This window comes from Bombyx mori, chromosome 10 (genome assembly GCF_030269925.1).
Source record: "Bombyx mori chromosome 10, ASM3026992v2".
NCBI classification, from domain to species: Eukaryota; Metazoa; Arthropoda; class Insecta; order Lepidoptera; family Bombycidae; genus Bombyx; species Bombyx mori.
The window spans coordinates 13,373,377-13,395,582 of record NC_085116.1 but is presented as its reverse complement, the minus strand read 5'-3'; the positions used below and the strand labels follow the sequence as shown (position 1 = coordinate 13,395,582).

Below are 22,206 nucleotides of genomic sequence, written 5' to 3'. Positions count from 1 at the left end.
ATTGCTTCACAGCAGAAATAGCATGGATGTAGAGTTTCCATGCGGGATCATAAAACCGATCCTATTACCAATTATTTAATTGTACTTTATTTTTGCACGCTTTATATTAGCTTCACTTGTATGTATGTTTGTAACTGACACCTTTAGACGCGATTTTGACCCACTTTAAACGGCCAGGTTTCATTCAAACTTTGGAAATTTTATCGGGGACCGATTTCAATAATATCTTAAAAAGCACGCCACGCTTTTTTTTACAATAAAATATATTTTACACTATTTCCAATTTAAATTTATTAAATGTATTTTCTATTTCTTAGTTGAATTTTATATAAAGCGTGTTTTTTTTTTTTTTTAAACTAATCTTTATTTAAATCTATTTTATCCACAACGTATTTGAAAAGAAACCGACTTCATTAAATGAGAAGATTCTCATTTATTTCCCCAAAACCGTATATTTTTTGGTAAATAAAATAATGTACTTTATTCATGTTTTTGCCTCAATAATATGAGAATCATATTACTTTTGAAGTTAGTTTTATACATACATACTCATATATAATATAATGCTATACCTAAATTTTAATAAAATGATCATAATAAATAACAAAAGAAATGCATTAATTTTTTATTTATAGATAATGTAACAACTTATAAAAAGTCAACTCTACCAAAGTTAAACAAGCTTAATAAAACAATATTGAGAACGGTATAATTATCAAACAATATTAATTACGTAAAAAAATATTGGTACTATACATATCCGATCAAATCTATTTCATGAAACAGATTAGAAAAATAAATAGCCTCTTAAATAATACATAACAAATTTTTGCGTTTGTTATCTAAATGGAAAACAAAATACTTTGAATACTTACCACTTATACTACTTAGAATACCTAGTTCGTAATATAACAAAAAATAAGTCCGCATAGCAGCATAGATTTGATCACATAGCTGTCCTATTCATCTTTTTGCCCATCTAGAAGTAACACTGAGATAATATAATATTAACGGCCGTCTGGTGTAGTGGTAAGTGACATGGTCACTACACAAGGGGGTCGCGGGTTCGAATCCCGCCAAGGGAAGATATTTGTATGATAAATATAAATGTCTTCTCCAGGGTTATGGATGTATATTAAATATGTGTATGTGTATAATAAAAATCTTATATTTATTTCCGTTATCTGGTACCTGTAACACAAGTTCTTTACGAACTTATCACGGGACCAGTTAATGTGGCGTGACATAAAAAAACAAATAAATAAATATTATATCCTTCATCACCACAAAATGTCTTTGTAAATTTATCTTTTTGTCACAAAAAGTATACTGCTTTGTGGTAATTATGTGTTTTTTTTTAATTATTGAGCCCTATTGCTAAATCAGAATCAGGTTTTCTGCGACCACATTGTACTGAGTGCAACTTGTAAGTTGTGCGTTTTCAAAATTATCTATTTTCGTAAACAAAATATAATCTGCGTTACTCGTTCATTGTCATTTGGTACGAACACTGATAATGCCACTTACGACACGAACGCGTTACCTTGATCTGAGGTGATTATATTCGTCATCCACTCGGTAGAAATTCGTCGGCGATGCCGCAGGCCGCGAGCTGCGCTGACGCATTATTGATATTTTTTGCTCACGTTGCTTAGAATGCTCACCGCCCGTTAGTCGACACTCAGTCAGTCCTGCTCCGGAACTCTATCGGTATGCATATATATTATGCCCCAGACCTCGCCCTCGTCAGTCAAGCCTTCACGCACGCGGGAGTCTATTCAGTGGATACGAAATTCAAATGTCAAATTTCTTTAAGATTTGCTGCGTGAAGGATCCCGGTGGATTCGCGAAAGAGAACCTCAGGAAGATGGATCAAGTTAACGGGCATTTCGTTTCGGCTACGTGCCCTTTTAGTGGTGAAAGTGTTGAGTTGAAAGTTGACAGTAATCAGAAACAAGTGAAGCCAAATCTTCGTATAAAAGTTCCTCAACCGATAAGACTAAAGAACCATGTAGCTCACGACGAGAACTTCGACACGCTTCACTCCCGGATCAATGAAGTCACTCATTTTGTGAGTACCTTTTGTTTTTATTTCGTTTCTAAAAATGTTAAGCACAACACACGAGACTTTTTATGAACCGCGAGAATATAAATGAGGAATGACAAACATCTCGTTTTGTATTAGCTCTAACGAGGCTCCGGTTTTTGTTTGTTTTCAAATCTTTTGTTTATAAAAATGTGTCCACTCACTATTTAAATATTTCACCAAAATATATCTTCATACGCTAATTGAGAACGCTATTGATGAATTTCCTGGTAGTATATTAAGTTCTTAATAAGAAATTATTAGTAATTTGCATACTTCGATATTTCTTGGGACAAGTAAATTAAACAACACTAACGTAATATTAATATCGGTAAATTTCCTATAGGTAAGTAATTAAATTATCTCAAGTAATTAAGTTTCAATTACTTATGGAACTATTTTAGTGATATGAAGAAAAAATGAAAATATTATGAACATCTTGATTTCGTAAAATTAGTGAAATTTTGGACAGAATATTTTTAGTAGTAGGCAGACGAGTAAAACATCCACCTGTGTAAATACCAGCGACACCGCCAGACCGTTGTCTACCGTGACTGTTCAAAAGAATCCCGAATTCATTACACACTTCGTTCATTGTAAAAATTCATTTTACACTTACATTAATATTTGGGTCTGTAAGTTTGGAGTTTAATAGAAAGCGTTTTATATGCATGTGTAAGCAATACGAAAGAATTTGGACACCGGACATCTCGATCCACTTATACTGCCTATGACCCCTCACAACTACATATATCGAAACGATTTGAAACACATAAAATTTATTACAATCTAAACATCAACATAACACGCTTGTTAAAAGATTCAACTCGAATGATATTCATCGACTCTCTTTTCTTTGGTAGAACCAGCCAGAATAATTATGTACCACAATCCTATATAAAGTTTATAAAGTTTAAAGTAATTATACTAATCATTTCACTATGCTAGTCATTCTGCAAATCTAATAAATACTTCAATCTTAAGACACAGTGCTAACGTTCCGTGGATTCTAGTAATCGTCAATTTTAAGCGAAAACGTGGAAAAAAGCATCTTCATACTTCAAAAAGCATTATCTTCGGTTTTCGCGAGTCGCAGACATAATTAAACCCATAAGTAATAGTAGTTTTAACTCGGCCCATAACCGGTCTTTGCTGTATAAAGACATCTCCCGTTAAACCCCACTGAGTTCGATATTCGGTTATCAAACATTACGTCTGCAACAAATAAAATTAGGCGGACTTTGTTTACCGAGTGTATTATAATAATAAACAACTAAATTTTAAACGCAGTAACGCGTGCAAATCAACAAAGATTCTTTCATATTTTCCTCGAAAGTCACCCACATAGTAATAATCACCCACATAATGATTTAAATTTTCGAATATAATACGTTAGCTAGTCCCTTGGTCATTGGACTGTTCGTTCACCAAATTTTTTTATAGTTTCGACTAATATCGTAACCGTTAAATGACCGCAGCTTCCGTCCAATACTCCTAATATTTCAATGTGTCATCATAATTCTTGAAGATAAACAGACACACTAAATATATGTGCAACATAAATAGTGTCTAACTACAGACTATACAGCGTGTTGTAAAAATAGAATCAAGAAAAAAAAAACAAATACGTTCTATTTGAAAGCGCCGTAGTGATTTTGAAGTAGTTTATTAAAAATAGATTTTGTAAATAATATGTTTTTTTTTATTTATTTTTTATAGCTAAGATGTGTGGACGAGCTCACAGCCCACCTGATATTAAGTGGTTACTGGAGCCCATAGACATCTACAACGTAAATGCGCCACCCACTTTGAGATATAAGTTCTAAGGTCTCAGTATAGTTACAACGGCTGCCCCACCCTTCAAACCGAAACGCATTACTGCTTCACGGCCGAAATAGGCGGGGCGGTGGTACCTACCCGTGCGGACTCACAAGAGGTCCTTCCACCAGTAATTACGCAAATTATAATTTTTGCGGGTTTGATTTACACGATGTTATTCCTTCACCGTGTAAGTCAATCGTGAACAATTGTTAAGTACGTATTTCATTAGAAAAATTGGTACCCGCCTGCGGGATTCGAACATCGGTGCATCGCTAGATCCGAATGCACCGGACGTCTTAACCTTTAGGCCACGACGACTTCAAACGAACTTAGGATTCATATAATACTATTGTAGTGAATATAATTTATTACCATCGAAATAAGGAAGCTGCCTACTTATACACGGTAGTACCAACTAAGCAATAAGACATACATAACTAGGAGTGTACGACTGAGAAGAGAAATGCTATGGATGCCAGAGACTGACATACATACATTCTTACATACATGTAAATATATACATAAATAGATAATAAACACCCAGACAAAGAGCAATCTGTTCGTCACACGAATGTTTGCCCGATGTGGGAATCGAATCCACGACCCTTGGCACAACAGTCGGAGGTGCTAACTATTACACCACCGAATCAATTAAAAGATTATTTTCAAGCGCGCGTAAAACTACATCTAATTTAATTAGTAATTGAATTGTTTGATCGAAATAGTGTCTTACCGGAATTAAACATTTAAAATCTATATATATATATATAAATGAATTGCTGTTCGTTAGTCTCGCTAAAACTCGAGAACGGCTGGACCGATTTGGCTAATTTTGGTCTTGAATTATTTGTGGAAGTCCAGAGAAGGTTTAAAAGGTAGATAAATATGAAAAATGTCGGAATAAAATTAAATTTATGTCTTTTATTTATCGATCGAGGCACTACGAAGTCTGCCGGGTCAGCTAGTTTACTATAAAATTCGAATTAGATATCTTAAAATTGTAATTTTATGCATGTTTTTCCCAAAAAACATGCTCACAATATTTTTGTAAAAAATTTCCTGCTCTAACTTGACGTGGCTATTTATTATGCCTCGGTTTACAAATATGGTTTGTCGATATTTGCGTTGCTGTATTGTGAGATAATTATCATCGATGTCAATGGACGTAATACTGTCGATAGGACTGAACTTCAGCGTCGATTTAAGTGTCCGGTTAGTGGCAAAATCGAGCTATATCAGCTAATTTTGATGACGATCTTTTTGATTAATCAAGCATGTAAGTTATACGCCATCTTTTTTTTCCTACCTATTCTAGTAACCTCGCGGGGTTATTCTAGATTCGCCGAGCTAGTAGGTGAGCTCACGGGGCTAAAATTTGAGGTGGTTGCTAACACGAACCCTAGCAAGAGCCGTGCTTCGCAGAATCTACCGCCGGATCGGAAACGCGACCCACTGAGGAGGTCCGGCGAAAAGCTCAGTGGACTGTGTCTATGGGTTAATTTACTCGCCGAGCCCTTCGTCGCAAGCGACGGGTTCGACGAGAACGATGACCGGTATACGCCATCTCAAGCCGGCATTTGTTCAAAGCATTACAACACGGATACAAGCAATTGATCGGTAGGATCGTTGGCTTAATATTGATAGAGTTTATCAAGTGTCGGCCTTATAAAGGCAAGAGACCTGGCGTATTCATGTCAACGCTACGTTTGCGATACGTTCAAATTCTAAAGCCGGTACCTTGAGGTAAATCCAGGTAAATTTTCTAAATAAATACGTTAATTTAACACGTTTTCACATAAGAATTCAATATTGAAGGAATAAAAAAAATTGTATTTGTGTCGGGTAGCCATCACAGACCACAAGATATTTGATAGATATCTGAATCTCGCTTACGACATTTACAAGTTCCGAACAGCATTCTTACCGTCGCCGCGTCGGTCTACCGAGCAATATCACCCGTTTTGTCAATGATCTTGCCTTTATCGTGTATATAGTATTACATTATTTAGTGAATTTTGGGTTTTACGTACATAAGTGTAGTGGAGCGTATAGTAAAACCGCTTTTGCCCAAAGTGAGCGCCACATTAACAAATTGGCCCAGTAGACACTAAATGTCAAGTCATGTACTAAATACTCGTATGATAATATAGAGACCGTCTTATATTACGCAAACGTCAAATAGCACATTGTTAGCTGTTTATTCATCTGGTTATTACACGCGTATGTAGTTAAAGTGTTAATGTTGAGGTCAGTTGAAAACAAGGACTTAACGAGAACCTATGCAAATCAGCCACGGAGCTGTTCATTGAATTTTCATTGTTATTTATAATACAACAAAATATATTTTAGATTGTACTGTCTTTTTTAATGATCAGATAAAAAATTACCTTAACCGAAATTATAAACAAAAAAATTAATTTTTTCACAAACTACTGAAATATTTTATTAATACAATTATAATTTTATTTTTTATTTATCATTTGTTTACGTTATATGACATGTTTTGTGTTTAATAATGTATTTATTTTGTCACACTTAATTTACATTACACATTACCGCGCCCTTACATAAGTCTCCGCAAGGTCCCACCGATATCAGATAATTATTATAAACGCCCTGGCTATTCCAATATCTAGTACTACAGTGTTACTAACCTATGTTACGCCCTCAGCACTATTACCGTACCGTGTTTAAATAAAAATTAGGGTTGTAAAATAATTATATTATTTTGTAAAATTATTATTTGTAAAATTATTATATTATTTTACAACCCTAATTTCATCAGACGATAGTTTTTTTTTGTATGGCAATTTTCGTGAGAATCATTTTAAACTTATTCTTAGGGATCTGATTATTCCCAGACAAATCATTTCACGATTCATCTACGAGGTTGATGACCTAAACTGGTTTAGAATGTTTTCTGTATTTCACGCGGTAATATCTTCACTTTAATATTTCTAAATTCATCAATAGAAGCACAGTTAGTCCTATTCTGATGATAAGATAATTAATTACTTAATAAAAATCATAAAAAATGAAACCATAATTAAATTAATATTTCAGTTTCAGTTTCCAATAAGCTTAAAGTGTTCTTAGTAATAAGGTCTTCGTAAAGTATCACTTTTTACTGAGTGTTTTGGAACAATCCCCTTTTTGTTTGTTTTCTGAGCCCTTCTTCAAACAAAATATCAATACAGTCAGTGATGACCAGTGGCTCAGCTGAGCCCCTGGTTTCAAAAATAGCCATTAATAAATGTACCGTTCTAAATTTCTAAAAAAATAAAAAAATATCATATAAATAAAAGTCGCATTATTTGTACGCATAAATACAATTATGTATTTTTTTTTACAACGATAATTTTAAATTGACGAAAACATGTTAATGTATTATTGTATAGCAGCTGTCCACGCGGATGCATCGCTCACTCAAGTAGGAGAGAGACAGATGTCGAACGCTGCCGAACGCGGAGGCCGATTGTGCCTCTTTGTCGCTCGTTGCGCGCTCTCGCTTGCACTTCAAGCCTTAAATGGAACGCCTCAGAGCGAGGTAATGCCGTATGAGTTATGTTTTTTCGTGCGTGCAGCCGGCTCCATCGAATTATAAGACGTTGTCACGTCGAAAAAGACAGAACCCACTGAGTCGAATCTTCTCAGTTGGTCGCGGCTCCGTTTCGGTAGTAGATTAATCGAAGCATTGCTCTTGTTAGGGCTAGTGTTAGCAATTCTTTCAGGTTGAGCCCGTGAGCTGACCTTTTTTTTTTTTTTTTTTTTTTTTTAACGCTGGGGAATCCATTTACGGATACCCGGTCGAGGGGGGTAACGGACCGGGTTATGTCGGACTCCGGCGCCTCCTGAGAGAAAGAAGGGGAGAAGAGAAGAGCCGAGGTCCTTCACCTCCCCCAATTTCTCACAGGAGACTACGCCTTGAAAAAGGCGCGCGAAGCACTTGCCCCGCAGAACGACTACCGACTAAACCCCATCGAGCCCCACCACTCCGACTCCACGAAACCCACGGTACCGCACAGTGCGCGCCGAAGGCTCGCCGTCGCCGGTACCCATCCTGTTAATAGGACGGCACTCCATCCCCGGGAAAATCCCGCAGGACGTCGTCTCGGAGACACACCGTGAGCGGTGCACAGGAGCCACCTTGCGCCGCCTCACCACCGGACCAACAGCCGAGTACCGGGCACCCCCGCACCCGGCACCCGACAGCCCCTACGGGAGATGAACGGGAGCTTCGCGCCCGTGCCGCCCACTCCGCCTTCTTCGCTGTGAAGCCGAAGAGGGATCCCACTCCCTTTCGCGCTCCTCAGCCTCACGGAACGCCATGACCAGGTCGCAAAACCTGGTCATGGCCTCCCAAGAATTCTGGTCCTCTAGCATGCGGGCGATGACAGCCCGCAAGGAGAGGTCTCTCCCCAGCACCGCGATGAGGTCTCGCCGCGAGCGCTCCCAACGCGGGCACGCTTCGAGTGCATGCTGAGCGTCATCGTCCGGATGCCCGCACTGGTGGCAACCCGGATGTGGCTCTCTCCTGCAGACCTTCCACAGGTACCTCCCGAAGCAACCATGCCCCGAGAGGACCTGCGTTAAGTGGAAGGAGAGCACGCCGTGTCGTCTATCTGACCATGCCTCCAGCACGGGCACCAGGGCCTCGAGGGTGCGTCGGCGAGTGACTGAAGTTTGGCCAAGCTCCTCCAGCAACCGCTCCCTCCACTTGGCGTACGCCAGATGACGCGCAGCACGCCTCCACCGACCGACAGCCGACGGGCCGGGCGTCCGTCCCCGACTCAGGGACTGTGTTCTGCGCCGGTATACCGCAGCTGCTACCTCAGCCTCGAGATCCCAAGGAAGGGAACCGGCGAGGGCGCAGGCGACCTCCCGGGAGATCGTACGGTACCCCCTGATGACTCTCACCGCGAGCACCCGTTGCGCTCGTAGCAGCAAAGCTGCATTGCGCGCAGAGAGTGCGGGCGACCACACGGGAGCGCCGTACAAAGCCATACTGCGCACGACCCCCAGGTACAGACGCCGGACGCCGGCGCTGCAACCACCGACGTTGGGGAGAAGACGGGCTAGTGCGCCCGCCATCCCCAGCAGCTTCGGGACTAACTCACCAAAGTGGTGGTCGAAGCGCCATCGACTGTCCAGCACAAGGCCCAAATATTTGAGCTTCGGCTGGACAGCGATCGATACTCCGCCGACTATGAGATTCGCTCCCGGAGGAGGTCCCCTCCGGACTGGGTGAAAGCACACCGCTTCGGACTTGCGGAGGGCCACCTCAAGACCTAATCTCCGAATGCGACTAACGACGGTGGAGACCGCCGCCGTCGCAAGGATCGCTGCGGCTCTGTAGTCGGCTCCGCGGGCCGTCACCAGCGTGTCGTCGGCATAGCACACTACGTCGACGCCACGCAGGCTAGCACCGCGCAGGACCCAGTCGAAACCGATGTCCCACAGGAGTGGTCCCAGTACCGACCCCTGCGGGACCCCGCACGACACCGCTTTCCGTCCCCACCCCCTCCTCTCGGGGAAGACTACATTTCGCCCTGAGAGGTAATCCTCTATCAGGGTCCGGAGACTAGGGGGGACGTGGTGAAACCGGAGCGATTCCACGATCGTGCTCCAAGGGATCGTGTTGAAGGCGTTGGCGATATCAATCGACACAGCCAACAACACGCCCCCCTCGGAGCACGCACGATGGGAGAGGTGGCGGACGCGCAAGACCGCGTCCATGGTGGAGCGACCTCTCCGGAAACCATATTGGTTAGGAGCCAGGTCAGGCCCAACGCTTTCGAGGTGCTGGACGAGGCGACTGGCGACGATGCGCTCGAGGAGCTTACCAGCCTCGTCCAGCACGACGATTGGGCGGTACCCGCTTGGCTCGTCACGTGGCCGGCCTTCCTTAGGAATAAGGACAAGCCGACCAGTCTTCCATGGCTCTGGGAACCTGCCCTCACGGAGGCACCTGCTGAATAGCCCTTGGAGGGCAGGCCCCAAGCCGTCACCTGTCAAGGCGAGCGCCCACGCTTGGGACGAGATCCATCCTCTGCACAGCCAAATCGAACTCCACCTGGGAGACGTCCTCAAGCTCTTCGCTATCAGCAATCCGCGCCATTGTCATCACAGGGGGGACGAAGGCCGTCCCGGATAAATCGGGAAACAGACCCCCGACTACCCGCTGCAATGTTTCCGGCGGCAGGGTGCTGGTTGCGGGAGGAGCCCAACGGCGAAGCGCATTACGCGCCAGCCTGTAGGGCCGCCCCCACGGGTCACGGTCCAGCGAGGCCAGTAGGTCGTTCCAGGCGGCCTCCTTCGCCTCCCCGATAGCCAAGCGCAGGGTTCTTATCGCCGTCCTGTACACTTCGTACAGGCGGTCCTCCTCGTTGGGGTCCCGGCGCGTTCTTCGTCGTCGATATCGCTGGTATGTGCGACGACTAATATCGCATAGCCGGCGCTGGCTGGCGATCTCCTCGGTCCACCAATGAACTTGGCGCTTAGGAGCGAGAGCTCTCACGCGAGGCATAGCAGCGTCACACACCCGTGACATTGCCTCGCGCAGACGCTCCACCCCCTCGCACACGTCTGCTGGCTCGCCAAGCGAGTCAAGACGCCACGCCTGCACTATGGCCGCCTCACGCAACCGCTCGATGTTGAGGCGCTTCTGGGCCCAACGAGGACCCCTAGCGCTGCCACTGATGGGCAAGGAAAAGCCCCGAACAGAACCCACCGGGGTCGCGGCGACACTGAATCGGATGTAACGGTGGTCGGAGAGGGTCTCCTCGCCAACCATCACCGCCCAACCGCGTACGCGATATGCGACGTCAGGCGTGGCGAATGTAACGTCCACCACGGATCCGCCCAAACGTCGCACGCATGTGAGTTCCGTACCGCGATTGAGGATGAGGAGACCGCTTCCGACCAGCCACTCCTCCACCGCTCTACCTCTGGGGCACGTCCTAGAGGAACCCCAAGACAATGACTTGGCATTTAGGTCACCTAGAACGAGAATCCGTCGGAAGTGCGACCTTCCAACGACGCGGCTGAGCTCGCTGAGGAAAACCTCAAACTCGGCGAGCGTCCTGTTTGGGGAAAAGTACACTCCCAACACGAATATCTCGGCCCAGAGAACGGCAACGAAGCCGCGACCTCTTTCAACAACGGCAAACGTAGGCGGAGCACCCACACAACAACGCCGGATGATTGCCACTCGGCCCTCCAAATCGGCCGCCCAATCGGGGCTCGAAGGGACCCGATACGGCTCGGCGACCACCGCAAGATGGGTCAACCCCTCCGCCATGCTCTGGAACAAAAGGTCCTGAGCTCTGGCGCAATGGTTGAGATTCCCCTGCAGGAATCGAAGGACACCTGTCATAGCAGGACGCCATTCGATGTCTCCATAGCCGTACCGGGCTGCCTCCGTGCATTTTCAAGTGCAGCGGAAGTTCCTCTTCTAAGTCTCGGTCTCGGGGACTTGGCACAAGCCTTGCTCCCGGAGACATGGTCCGCCGGTCTGCCGGCAGCGGTACATACAGCGCAGTGTGGTGCAAGAGAGCAGTCGGCCGCTACGTGGCCGGTCTGGCCGCACCGATAACAATCCCGGCTGCGGTCGACCGACGAAGGACATCGGGCGCTCACGTGCCCTAGCTCATGGCATCGGAAGCACTGTAGCTTCTTAGCCTCTAACAAACAAGCGCGGAGCACGCTCCAACCAACCCTCAGTTTTGGAACGGCGAGAACCTTCATCGTGGCAACGACGGGCAACCGGACCAATACTTGACCCATCCCGCCTGGGCCATACTTGATGTCTCCGATCTTCACCGCATCAGGAGCGCATTCGCCAATCCGGGCAAGCTCCGCGGTAAGTTCCTCCGGCATCAGGGAGTCGTCCAGTCCGCTGATGCGGATGGCTGCAGTCGTTACTGGCCTGGTCACTATGACCCCTTCTGCGGGCAGAACCTCACGAAGCTTTTGGGCCAGGAGATCGGCCTTGGCGCTCTGGTCTGCACCTTCCACTACCAGCACCTTAGACCCAGTCACTGCAGACCGGATGCGCTGGATGGGTATTCCAAGTGCCCCAGGATCTACCTTGGCCCTCGCTTCGGCGAGTACAGTGCGGTACGTGAGTCCTCTTTCCACGGCCTCTGGTTGCAGCTTGAGGACAACGGCCTGAGTGCGTGGAGGGCGCAGCTTCTTCTCTTTCCTCTTTACAGAAGACCGATCTTTCCTTTCCGCTTCAGCGATAGCTGCCGCTGGAACTGTCCTCACTGCTTCCTCCCTCGGTCGAGCACCCCTACGGGTGACCGTTGACCAGCTCTCGATCATAGAAGCTGGAGCCGGGAGGAAGGTGTGCGTTTCGGATGAAGCCGCTTGCGCGGTGACACTTCTCTTGGGGCCACGCATCCTCTTTTTCGCCAATGTCATCGGTGGCACTGATGACGGTGCCGCATCCGGTGCAGCGTCAACGACGACAGGGGGATTAGACGATTCTTCCCGGCTCCTCTGCTTGTCCGCCGCTAGCGGTGGTCGCATTCGGGGCTCCGGTAGAAGCCGTGCCTCCAGCCCTTCAAAGCGAGCGTCGAGCATAGTGCCGACAGCTCGCATAATGCGCTGTAGGCGCAACTCCTCCTCTTCCTCCTTGGTGTTCGGGGCCGGGGTCGCAGTCGATGTGGGCAACGCTAGCACCTGCGAAACCCTCGCCAACTCCCTTCTAACTTCATCGAGCTCCTTACGCAGTTGCAGGATCTCCTGCTCCTGCTTGACGTTGACCGCTCGCAGTCTCTTAGCCTCTTCGGCTGCGGTGTAGCCCACAAGGTCCTCCGTGGCCTCCTTGACAGTGACTGCCAACTCCTTCAGTGCACGCACGTACGTGCCCTTCGGGCTGCTGGATTTGGCGGCGACCATCAGGGCCACCTCTGCACTTTGATGGAGCCTACGCTCGGCATCGGGCTTAGGGACAGACCCTTCAGCCACTCTCCTCTTGTGGCGTGTGGTGCGCGCGCTCTCAGTGAGCTCCTTCTCCTCTTTTTGTGCCTTGAGGTACGCTTGCCTGGCAGCGGCCATGCCAACGTACTGCCCTGTGGTCGCAGGGCGTCCCCGTCCACGCTTTGACGGCGTGACTGCTCTGGGCTTCACACCTGTCGGATCCTGAGCCTCCGAGCCGGAGCTGCTACTCAGCCCGTCCGAGCTTATATTGAGCACCCTTTTCCGCCGTCGTCGTGTGGGCGACGAATGGGTCGACGACTGGGCCGAACCAACTGTGGCCATATCGTTGTCCGACACGACATCGGCTCTTAAGGAGCTTACTTCAGGGTCCTTCTCGGACATAATTTTCTTCTTTTGAACTCCGTCCTTCCCGGACCTGACGTCTAGGCAGTTTTTGCCCCCCCCAGAATACGTGGGGCAGCGTGCGTCCGACGAGTCGGCCACACGGAGGGATTCTCCTCCCGCTGAGCGGGAGGTACCCTCCTGGGGTAATAACTTTTTTAAACTGGCCATTACATAAATTTTTATTTATTTTTTTAACCCGGGGTACGGTTCCCTGGGACACCCTAACGACTGGTCCCCCACCAGCCATTCATTCTCTCGCCGGGTGTCAGAGCTTAGAATTGGGTATGAGAGGGAAAGAAGATGAAAATAAAACCAAATAAAACAAAATAAAACCACAGGCGAAGAAGAATAGAAAAGCGTGTAAAATAAAACAATGAACGGAAACAAAAGAAGAGAAAGAGACAGGGTAAAACTTAAGATCAATAAAAATAACCAAGGGACAGTAAAAACAAAACAATAAAGTAACAAAGAAAAGGGAAAAAAGTGGAGGCCCACGCATCTCCAGAAGAACCACCCTTCAGCAGGTGAAGGGGGAGGAGAGCGTGTAGCCCCCGGTGCTGGTTTTGGTCCGCGTCGCTCAATCTCTCCCGCCGTAACACAACGGGAGAGAAGGAGCGATGCCCCTGTGACTATTGCCCAGAGGCCCGTGATCCGCCACCTACGGACGCGCCCGGTCGAAGTCCAGCAACTCCCCCGCAGACGAGACCCACAGCACGCAGAGTGCGCACCGCAAGCCCGTCCACGACCGGGCCGTGAGCTGACCTACCGGTCCGCCCGAAGTTTGAATACACCCTTAGGCTACCAACGATTAGGAAGGGAAAAAAAAGTATGAGCATTTTCAAAGAATTTGATTTCAGTAGATTTAGTTACCCTCATTCATTATTATATGAAGGTGACACAACCTAAAGAGTTCGACATGTAGTCCAACAATTATTATAAATACAATCGCTTTCATATGACGTCAAATCGATTCTAATAAACGACTATTATATAAACGTTAATCTATTTGATTCAAAATTAAAACGCGTTCACAGAAAACGGTAGCCATTCTCACTTCTCGCTGGCGTACGTCAAATGCCTGGAGTAGTCAGTGACATGACGTCAAGAAACAAGATATTTCATCCGGGCCGATGTATTGCATTGATTAGCTGAGTAGCGTGTAGTAAAAACAATGACTAGAATTAATTACAAGCTTTCTCTAAACATGCTTGCGTGTAGCCGTGTGTATAATTATGTAAATCAAATAATGCAAATGTACATACGACTGGAATGTAATCTAAAAAAAAACACACTACAATTTTTTTTGATTTATTGCTTAGATTACGAGCTTAGTGGACGAGCTCACAGCCCACCTGGTGTTAAGTGGTTACTGGAGCCCATAGACATTTACGACGTAAATGCGCTACCCACCTTGAGATATCAGTTCTAATGTCTGTGTGTAGTAACAATGGCTGCCCCGCCCTTCAAACCGAAACGCATTACTGCTTCACGGCAGAAATAGGCAGGGTGGTGGTACCTACCCGTGCGGACTCATAAGAATTCCTACCACCAGTAATAAAAATAAAAATCAAATTTTTGTATCATGCAATTGGAAAGTTACGTAAGTGCGTCTAACAATATTAAATAGTATAGAACAATTATGCTGATGTTGGTAATGCGATTCTTATCGAGTATGGATTCAATTTGTCATACAGAGTTCAATTCACAAAATAATAATAATAAAAACGTACTATTGCTTTTTGAGTTTCCAAATTAATTCCTCGATTATATCCAATAGGCATTTCAAGTTCGAGCACTCTCAAAGAAATTCGGAGTCAGATAGCAGCAAGAGATAACGCAAAGTCAGATCATTGACAAGGAAGAAGATGCTATTTTGCGAAAAACGTACATTGGCGTAATTAGTAAAACACTAAACAGATTATATTAATGTTTAAATAGCTAACAATTTACAATTTTTTGAAAATAGTATTTTATTATATCATGGTAGTTATTGTCGATAATATTATAATTGAAACTAATTCTAAAAAAAAATATCTATACATGTAACAGTTTTCGTCTGTCATATTATAAACAATAAATTTTAATAATATTAATAACGCTTTATTACAATAAAATCATTTTTTCGTACACTATTTTTAATTTAAATTTATTAAAATTTATTTTCTATTTTTTAGTTGGATTTTCTATAAAAGCGTATTTTGTTAGTTTTTTTAAACTATTATTTATATTTCATTTTTTAGTTGAATTAAATTTTTTTCAATTTTTCTTTTTTGCAATTTTTTTTTAATATTGAATTGTCATCGGTCCTTAATAAGTATACCAAAATTTCAAGTTAATCCGACGTTTTCAAGGGGGTCAAAATCATGTTCAAAGATTCCGTTACAAACATACATGACATACGTCTGAAGCTAATAAAAGCGTATTAAAGAGATCTTATCTCGTTATCAATGCAGTACTGTCAGCTAAATATATTGACGACCAGTATTTGCATAACAAGTTTGAAACTACAGCAGCTTTCATGTCAACATTAATTTAAATTTATAATTTTGTTCTATAAGATAATTAAAATTGTTTTAGAATTATCAAACACGGAAATAAATCATATTTACCCGAATTATTCAATAATTTTAGATTAGATTGTTTACCTAACTACTATAATTAAAGTAGTCTATAGTAAAACAGTTTCATGCTCACAAAACAAAAAAAAAGTCAAATTAATCTGTCATATTAATGTCAAGATCTCGTTAACAATAAGCCAATTTATATACAGCAGATAAATTTCAACGTAACAAGTTCGTGACTTATCGAGATAAGAGTGAATGTTGTATGTTTGAAATTAAATCATTTTAAGCTGTATATCAAATACAATTATAATTAAATTCAATAATACGGTTGCTCTCTTGTTTATGTAATCTTTATGGTGAGGTCGTAAGGTTCAGTTTGGCTTGTGCCGGCGGATAACTTAGACAAACACGTCTTTCCTTCGTAAATGTATATTGACATATACCGCTTAATCGTAAATTTAATTGAGACTACGTTTTTAAGTTCAAAATCGCAAAACAGAATCACCACTTTATATTATAAACTTTTTACTTAATTACTTTTTTATTAATCTTATTATACTAGTATCATTCTTTTCAAAAATATATTTGTATGAAATGATTAAAGTCTCTTAATAAAAACTCGAGAATAACGTGAGAAACTGAAAATCACAAGTGCTAATTCCAATACAATAGACGCTTGTCGACCGAAATACTCATTTTAAATTCATAACTATTACGAACAAGTTTCCCGAACAACTTATTAGTGAAGCAATATTAATTTATTACTAAGAATTTACACGCGCAGAGCGAGATGTTCTTAGAAATAGATCGCTGCGTTATAATTGTGTATGATTACAAAATATTGACGTATTTATCGCTAAGGAATTGATTAATGATTGAGGTAGGTCGAATTACGTACATAATATGTATAATGTATTTCATTGTTTCATGAGTACTATAATATAATATGACTAGATGATGACCGTTTTTTTTTTATAACGCCATCTTGTTGTGTCTTTGAAGCGGTTAGTTGCCCTCAATTAAGAAAAATAGTATTATTATTCGCCAATAGATGTCGGGAAGAGTTGATTATTGAAAACACGAATAAAACAGCATTTTCTGAAAATAAATTGTAGCTAGATCGATTTATCGCCCCCGAAATTCCTTGTATACTAAATTTTATGAAAATCGTTGGAGCCGTTTCCGAGATTCAGATTATATATATATTAATATACAAGAATTTATCGTTTAAAGGTATAAGATAAGATTCAAGAACATCGACAAATATTAACTTAATTTCTGCCCGAAAACATCCTGTTTGCATGCAATGAACAAAAATATCAAAGCGAAAAGCTAGAGCTGTATAGTTTTTGTTGGCTTTTTTTTCTGTGTAGTCGTTGACATGAACTCATCACATATTTGATAAACCGAATAGTCTACATTCATTATACCAAGAGTACCGTAGAGCTGGCCTTTGAAATCAAGATCAGAATCTAGTATTTGATACTTACTTAATTAGATCGTGATTATAATAGAGAGAATTGAATTATGTTAAGCAAGTCGTAGCGAACAATGAAAGAACTCTGATACTTCATGGTTACCCAAGAAACCCTTGAACTGATTTGTAACGTTGTACTTGAAGTAGTATGTTGGTTCGAATGTGGGTGAGATCAATAATTGTTTTGGTTGAAAGTGAAGTAACAGCTTTTGTAATTTAAATTTCACTAAAATTAGACTACCCTCAGTAAGTGAATTTTCCAATAAATCTGCTACTTTCGCTTTTAAATATATTTATGCACTATTTTTACTTAATATAGCTAGTGTTGTATTTTCCGTTGTTTTTATGACTATTATACTACTACAACTTTTTTTTTCCTACCTAAGCTGATAGCCTTGAGAGGCTATTTTAGCGTAACCTTAACTAGCGGAGAGCTCACGGGGCTCAAACCGGAGTGATGCTAACACTGACCCTAGCAAGAGCAGTGCTTCGCAGAATCTACTACCGGATCGGAAACGCGACCCACTGAGAAGATCTGACGAGAAACTCAGTGGGCTGTGTCTATGGGTTAATTCGCTTTAATTTTAATTTAATTTTAATTCTCTACTGCGCTGACGCTATGACCCCGAAATGGGTCTTGGCCTCTGACAATAAACGTTGCCATTTATCCCGGCAATACCTTGCCAGTCCTACACTTGGAGCTCACATAAATTTTCTTCTACAGCGTCATACCAGCGGTATTAATAATAATTAATACCAGCAACCGATGAGACTCAGGTCATCCGGCATCGCAACTCAATTTTTTTTTGGAACACCCCATATGTCGTCAGAAAAAGATCCACTATAAATTTTTTGAGCAAGAGTTTCTTCCTCCGTCTAAGGATAGTTTGTGTATGTGGGTTCACAATTGTGTAAGTTCATTTTCAAACCTTTTCAGAAAGGCCTTCGTCGTTTCTAGTTCTCTATCTTCGTCGTTTCTAGTATCTAGTTTTCTTGGTGTCCCTTACCAGACTTACTGTTACTATGTTAATGAATTAGGAAATTTCAGCTAGTGCGTGTACACCTGCAGCAGCCATTAAATGAAATAGTTATTCGACCTTTGAGATTAGGGTGACAAACAGTTTTTAAAAGTAATTGTTTAGTTACTTTTATGGACTAGAAGAGCTGAATGACTGCCGGCCTGTCTTGTGAATGTCGTCACTCGCCTTAAAACCTAATTAATCTTTAAGGAACGCTTAACGCTAGTTTGGTGGTTTACAGTACCGTGCGGGTTTAATATACACCTTACCGCTGGTGTTATAGAAATGCACGATGAAGGTACCTGTGTTTTTTTTTGCTTAGATGGGTGGGTGATCTCTCAGCCTACCTGGTGTTTAGTGGTCACTGGAGCCCATAGACATTGAGATATAAGTTCTAAGGTCTCAGTATAGTAACAACAGCTACACCACCCTTCAAACCGAAACGTGGTGGTGGTACCTACCAGTGCGGACCCTAAGAGTTCCTACCACCAGTTATTACGCAAATTATAATTTTGCGGGTTTGTTTTTTATTGCACGATGCTATTCCTTCACCCTGGAAGTCAATCGTGAACATTTGTTAAGTACGTATTTCATTAGGAACATTGGTAGCCGCCTGCGGGATTCGAACACCGTTGCATCGCTAGATACGAATGCACCGTACGTCTTATCCTTTAAGCCACGACGACTCAAAAGGATTGTGTAGAATCAGAATAGGGCATATAATATTTTCATCAAGAAAAATGCTGAATTCATTTTGAAATTTAATTCTAATCGGATGGATATCACACCGAGGACACGTTGAAAAATTATAAAATTCCTTATGTGATACTTTCGGCATTTGTGGCTTAGAACTTGGTGGTAAAACCTCTTGGGAGTCCGCACGGGTAGGTACCACCGCCCTGCCTATTTCTGCCGTGAAGCAGTAATGCGTTTCGGTCTGAAGGGTAGGGCAGCCGTTGTAACCATACTGAGATCTTAGATATCTCAAGGTGGGTGGCGCATTTACGTTGTAGATGTCTATGCGCTCCAGTAACCACTTAACACCAGGTGGGCTGTGAGCTCGTCCATCCATATAAGCAATAAATAAAAAAAAAACTTACTGAGTTCGGGACTGGGCGTTACTTGGTTTGAATATATTGTGCGTGGAATGTCCAAGATGAAACCAAAACTATAGCTACGTCACATTTTGCTTTTCGCAATTAAAACGACACCGATTTCTTGGTTTATGAATCGTGAACCTTACGCCACCGATACGACAAGTTATATTACAGTTGAGTATGCAAATACGTAAACTTTGTTAGGTAACAGAATCAATTATGTAAACGATCCCTCCGGGCCGGTGTCTTGTGTCCCTTTATTAAGATGTTAAATTATATAAAACAGATTAACTTTTATTCTAAATCAAGTTTTTTTTTGTTTGTTTTGTGAAAAATTATTAAATCAATAGTTATAGGAATCGCTTATAATTGTTTACTCTATATATGTATCACAAATATGTTTGGTCCTTTGGTAGATTCTGCGAAGCACGGCTCTTGCTAGGGTTCGTGTTAGCAACGTCATCAGGTTTGAGCCCCGTGAGCTCACCTACTAAAGTTAGGGTTACGCTGACATAGCCTCTCAAGGCTCTCAGCTTAGGTAGGAAAAAAAAAAAAAAAAAAAAGGGAAAAAAAACTAGTCCAATCGATACGCTCCGCTAATCACTGATTTATAGTGGGCCGTCGGCAGGTTATATGATATTTAAAAGGATCCTGATGTCATATAAAATATAAAAATTAGACGCCTACGATGGACAGGGCATGTAGTTCGAATGGAGGAGACCAGAATGCCAAAACAAATGCTCTAAAGCAAACCAGAGGGCTGCAGAAGTCGTGGCAGACCCAAACTCCGATGGTTAGATGGCGTAGAGCACGACCTCAAAGTCATCGGTGTCAGGAACTGGAAGGAGAAAGCCCTGAACAGAGCAATCTGGAGAGACATACTGGACTAGGCTAAGGCCCACACACTGGGCTGTAAGGCTTAAAATGATGATGATGATGTCGGCACATTTGCCCATTTCATATGGAACTCGCAAATCTTTGTTTTTGATTCTGTAAATACGCATTCAATTCATGAGGCATTACCAATGAGCAAAATTATATTTATGGGGAAACGATCATTTTCCCGCCTCACCGAGGGAGCTCGCAATACCTCTCTTTAACGAGAATTATGAATGAGATTACGAAAAGCGTTTCAGGAACTGATGAAAAGTTAACACAATTGCGACGAACGAAAAGTATTTTCATTGAAGAAGTTAAATTATTACGCAACGTTCAAAGTTGAGCTTATTGTTTACGTCGTTGTGTTTAAAAGTTAACGTTGGCTTAAGGAGGGAGTTATTTTTAAGGTATCACAGCCGTTTTTTTATTTATTATGTATAAATAGTATTTTGTTTCTAAAACAAATTTTATGATTTAATCGCGCGTTTATTTTGCATTTTATGATTTCTGGCAATTCTGGCGTTTTGAATTCAGTACAATTTTCATGATCACGGTCGTTATTCAACATTTAAATATTGAATTAACTTTTCTATTTAAAAAACTTTTGACCTTTACGTCATAGATAATACACATAAACTAGTTATAGATAAGCAACTCAAGCACTCAACAAAAATGTTTACAGGCGTCGGTCACTAGATGGCTTCGTTTCGATTGGTTTCTCATAGCTCCTGTAGATGGCAGTAACATATTATATATCCTATATTTTATTTTTAATGAAGAATTTTCAGAAACCAGTAATTGATAAAATTTAATCAATTTGTCTTTAACAAATAAAGATTTGTATGATTTATTAATTTTTTATTTTCCGTGTTTAGTTACACAATAATTAAATGTCTTAACTTTAACAACAAATAAGTTTAGGGGCATCCGCTACAAGATGTCGATAGTTTTCATACAAAAAAATATTTGTCTTAAAGTATCGCGGTTTCGGGGCCATGATTTACGTTTCTCATCATACAGAACGAGCTTATTATAACTGTGTTTACGCGCAATGCCATGTGTAAGTAAAATTAATGAATTCACTAGAAATTAAATTATCATTAACTAACAGTGACGTGTCAACAACATTGGTACCGTGCAGTCTTTATGGATTATACTGGTGGTAGGCCTATTATGAACCAGTAAAGATATTTCTCTCTTTCTTTCTTCTATCATCCTAATAATGCGAATATTTAGTTCCCTTCCATACCCCCGTCCCTACGTAATGATGCGAATATCTAGTGATAGCTGTAGAAGAAGTCTATTTGAAGGATGGGCCAGTCGTTGTAGGAAAAAATTGAAACATTGAACTCATGTGACAAGATGAACGGACGCAATTTACGTCGTGATGTTTTGGATTCGAAGGCTGTCAGATTTTCTACCCATCTAGAAAATAATTAAATCGCTTTTTTTCATTTATATATAGCAAGTTTTATATGGGTTATAATAATATAAGACTAGCTAAAGTAAACGATCGCATGCGTACGAACCACGAATGTATCAGCGTCAGTCCGTCACATATGGACAAAATGATTTAAACATCTGTTTGTTTAGTGTAGCAAAAAAATAATTGCAATCTTGTAACTGAAGTACATGTGGAAAAACAATGTAATATTTAGGGTGATTATAAATAATTCTTGTATAACAGACCGTTGTTAACAAAATGTACTCATGGAACAAGTAACATACAATGACTATAATATCATCAATGAAGTGTTAAATTTTACTGCTATTATACTTTTTAGTTACAATTTTTTTACACCACATACCATTTGCCGTACATATGCACAAACACATACACACACACATACACACATTTACACTGCATTTGCTAAAAAGAAAACCCGATTATGGTCTGATCAACATTAGCTTATGGCATTTGTTCATACCTTTT

The 22,206-nt window shown here is 42.0% G+C and overlaps 1 protein-coding gene across 4 annotated transcripts in view; it reads left to right on the top strand.

The window, feature by feature from the left end:
• Positions 1 to 616: 616 nt before the first annotated feature.
• NOS1 (nitric oxide synthase 1) overlaps positions 617 to 22,206 on the top strand; it is a 53,138-nt gene continuing 31,548 nt past the window's right edge. For 2 of the 4 annotated variants that reach the window (XM_012690766.4, XM_062670311.1), the window contains exons 1-2: positions 1,559 to 1,710; positions 1,817 to 2,071. In XM_012690766.4, the coding sequence (XP_012546220.1) occupies positions 1,868 to 2,071 (204 nt within the window). In that variant the 5' untranslated portion in view covers positions 1,559 to 1,710; positions 1,817 to 1,867. 4 annotated transcript variants of the gene reach the window in all.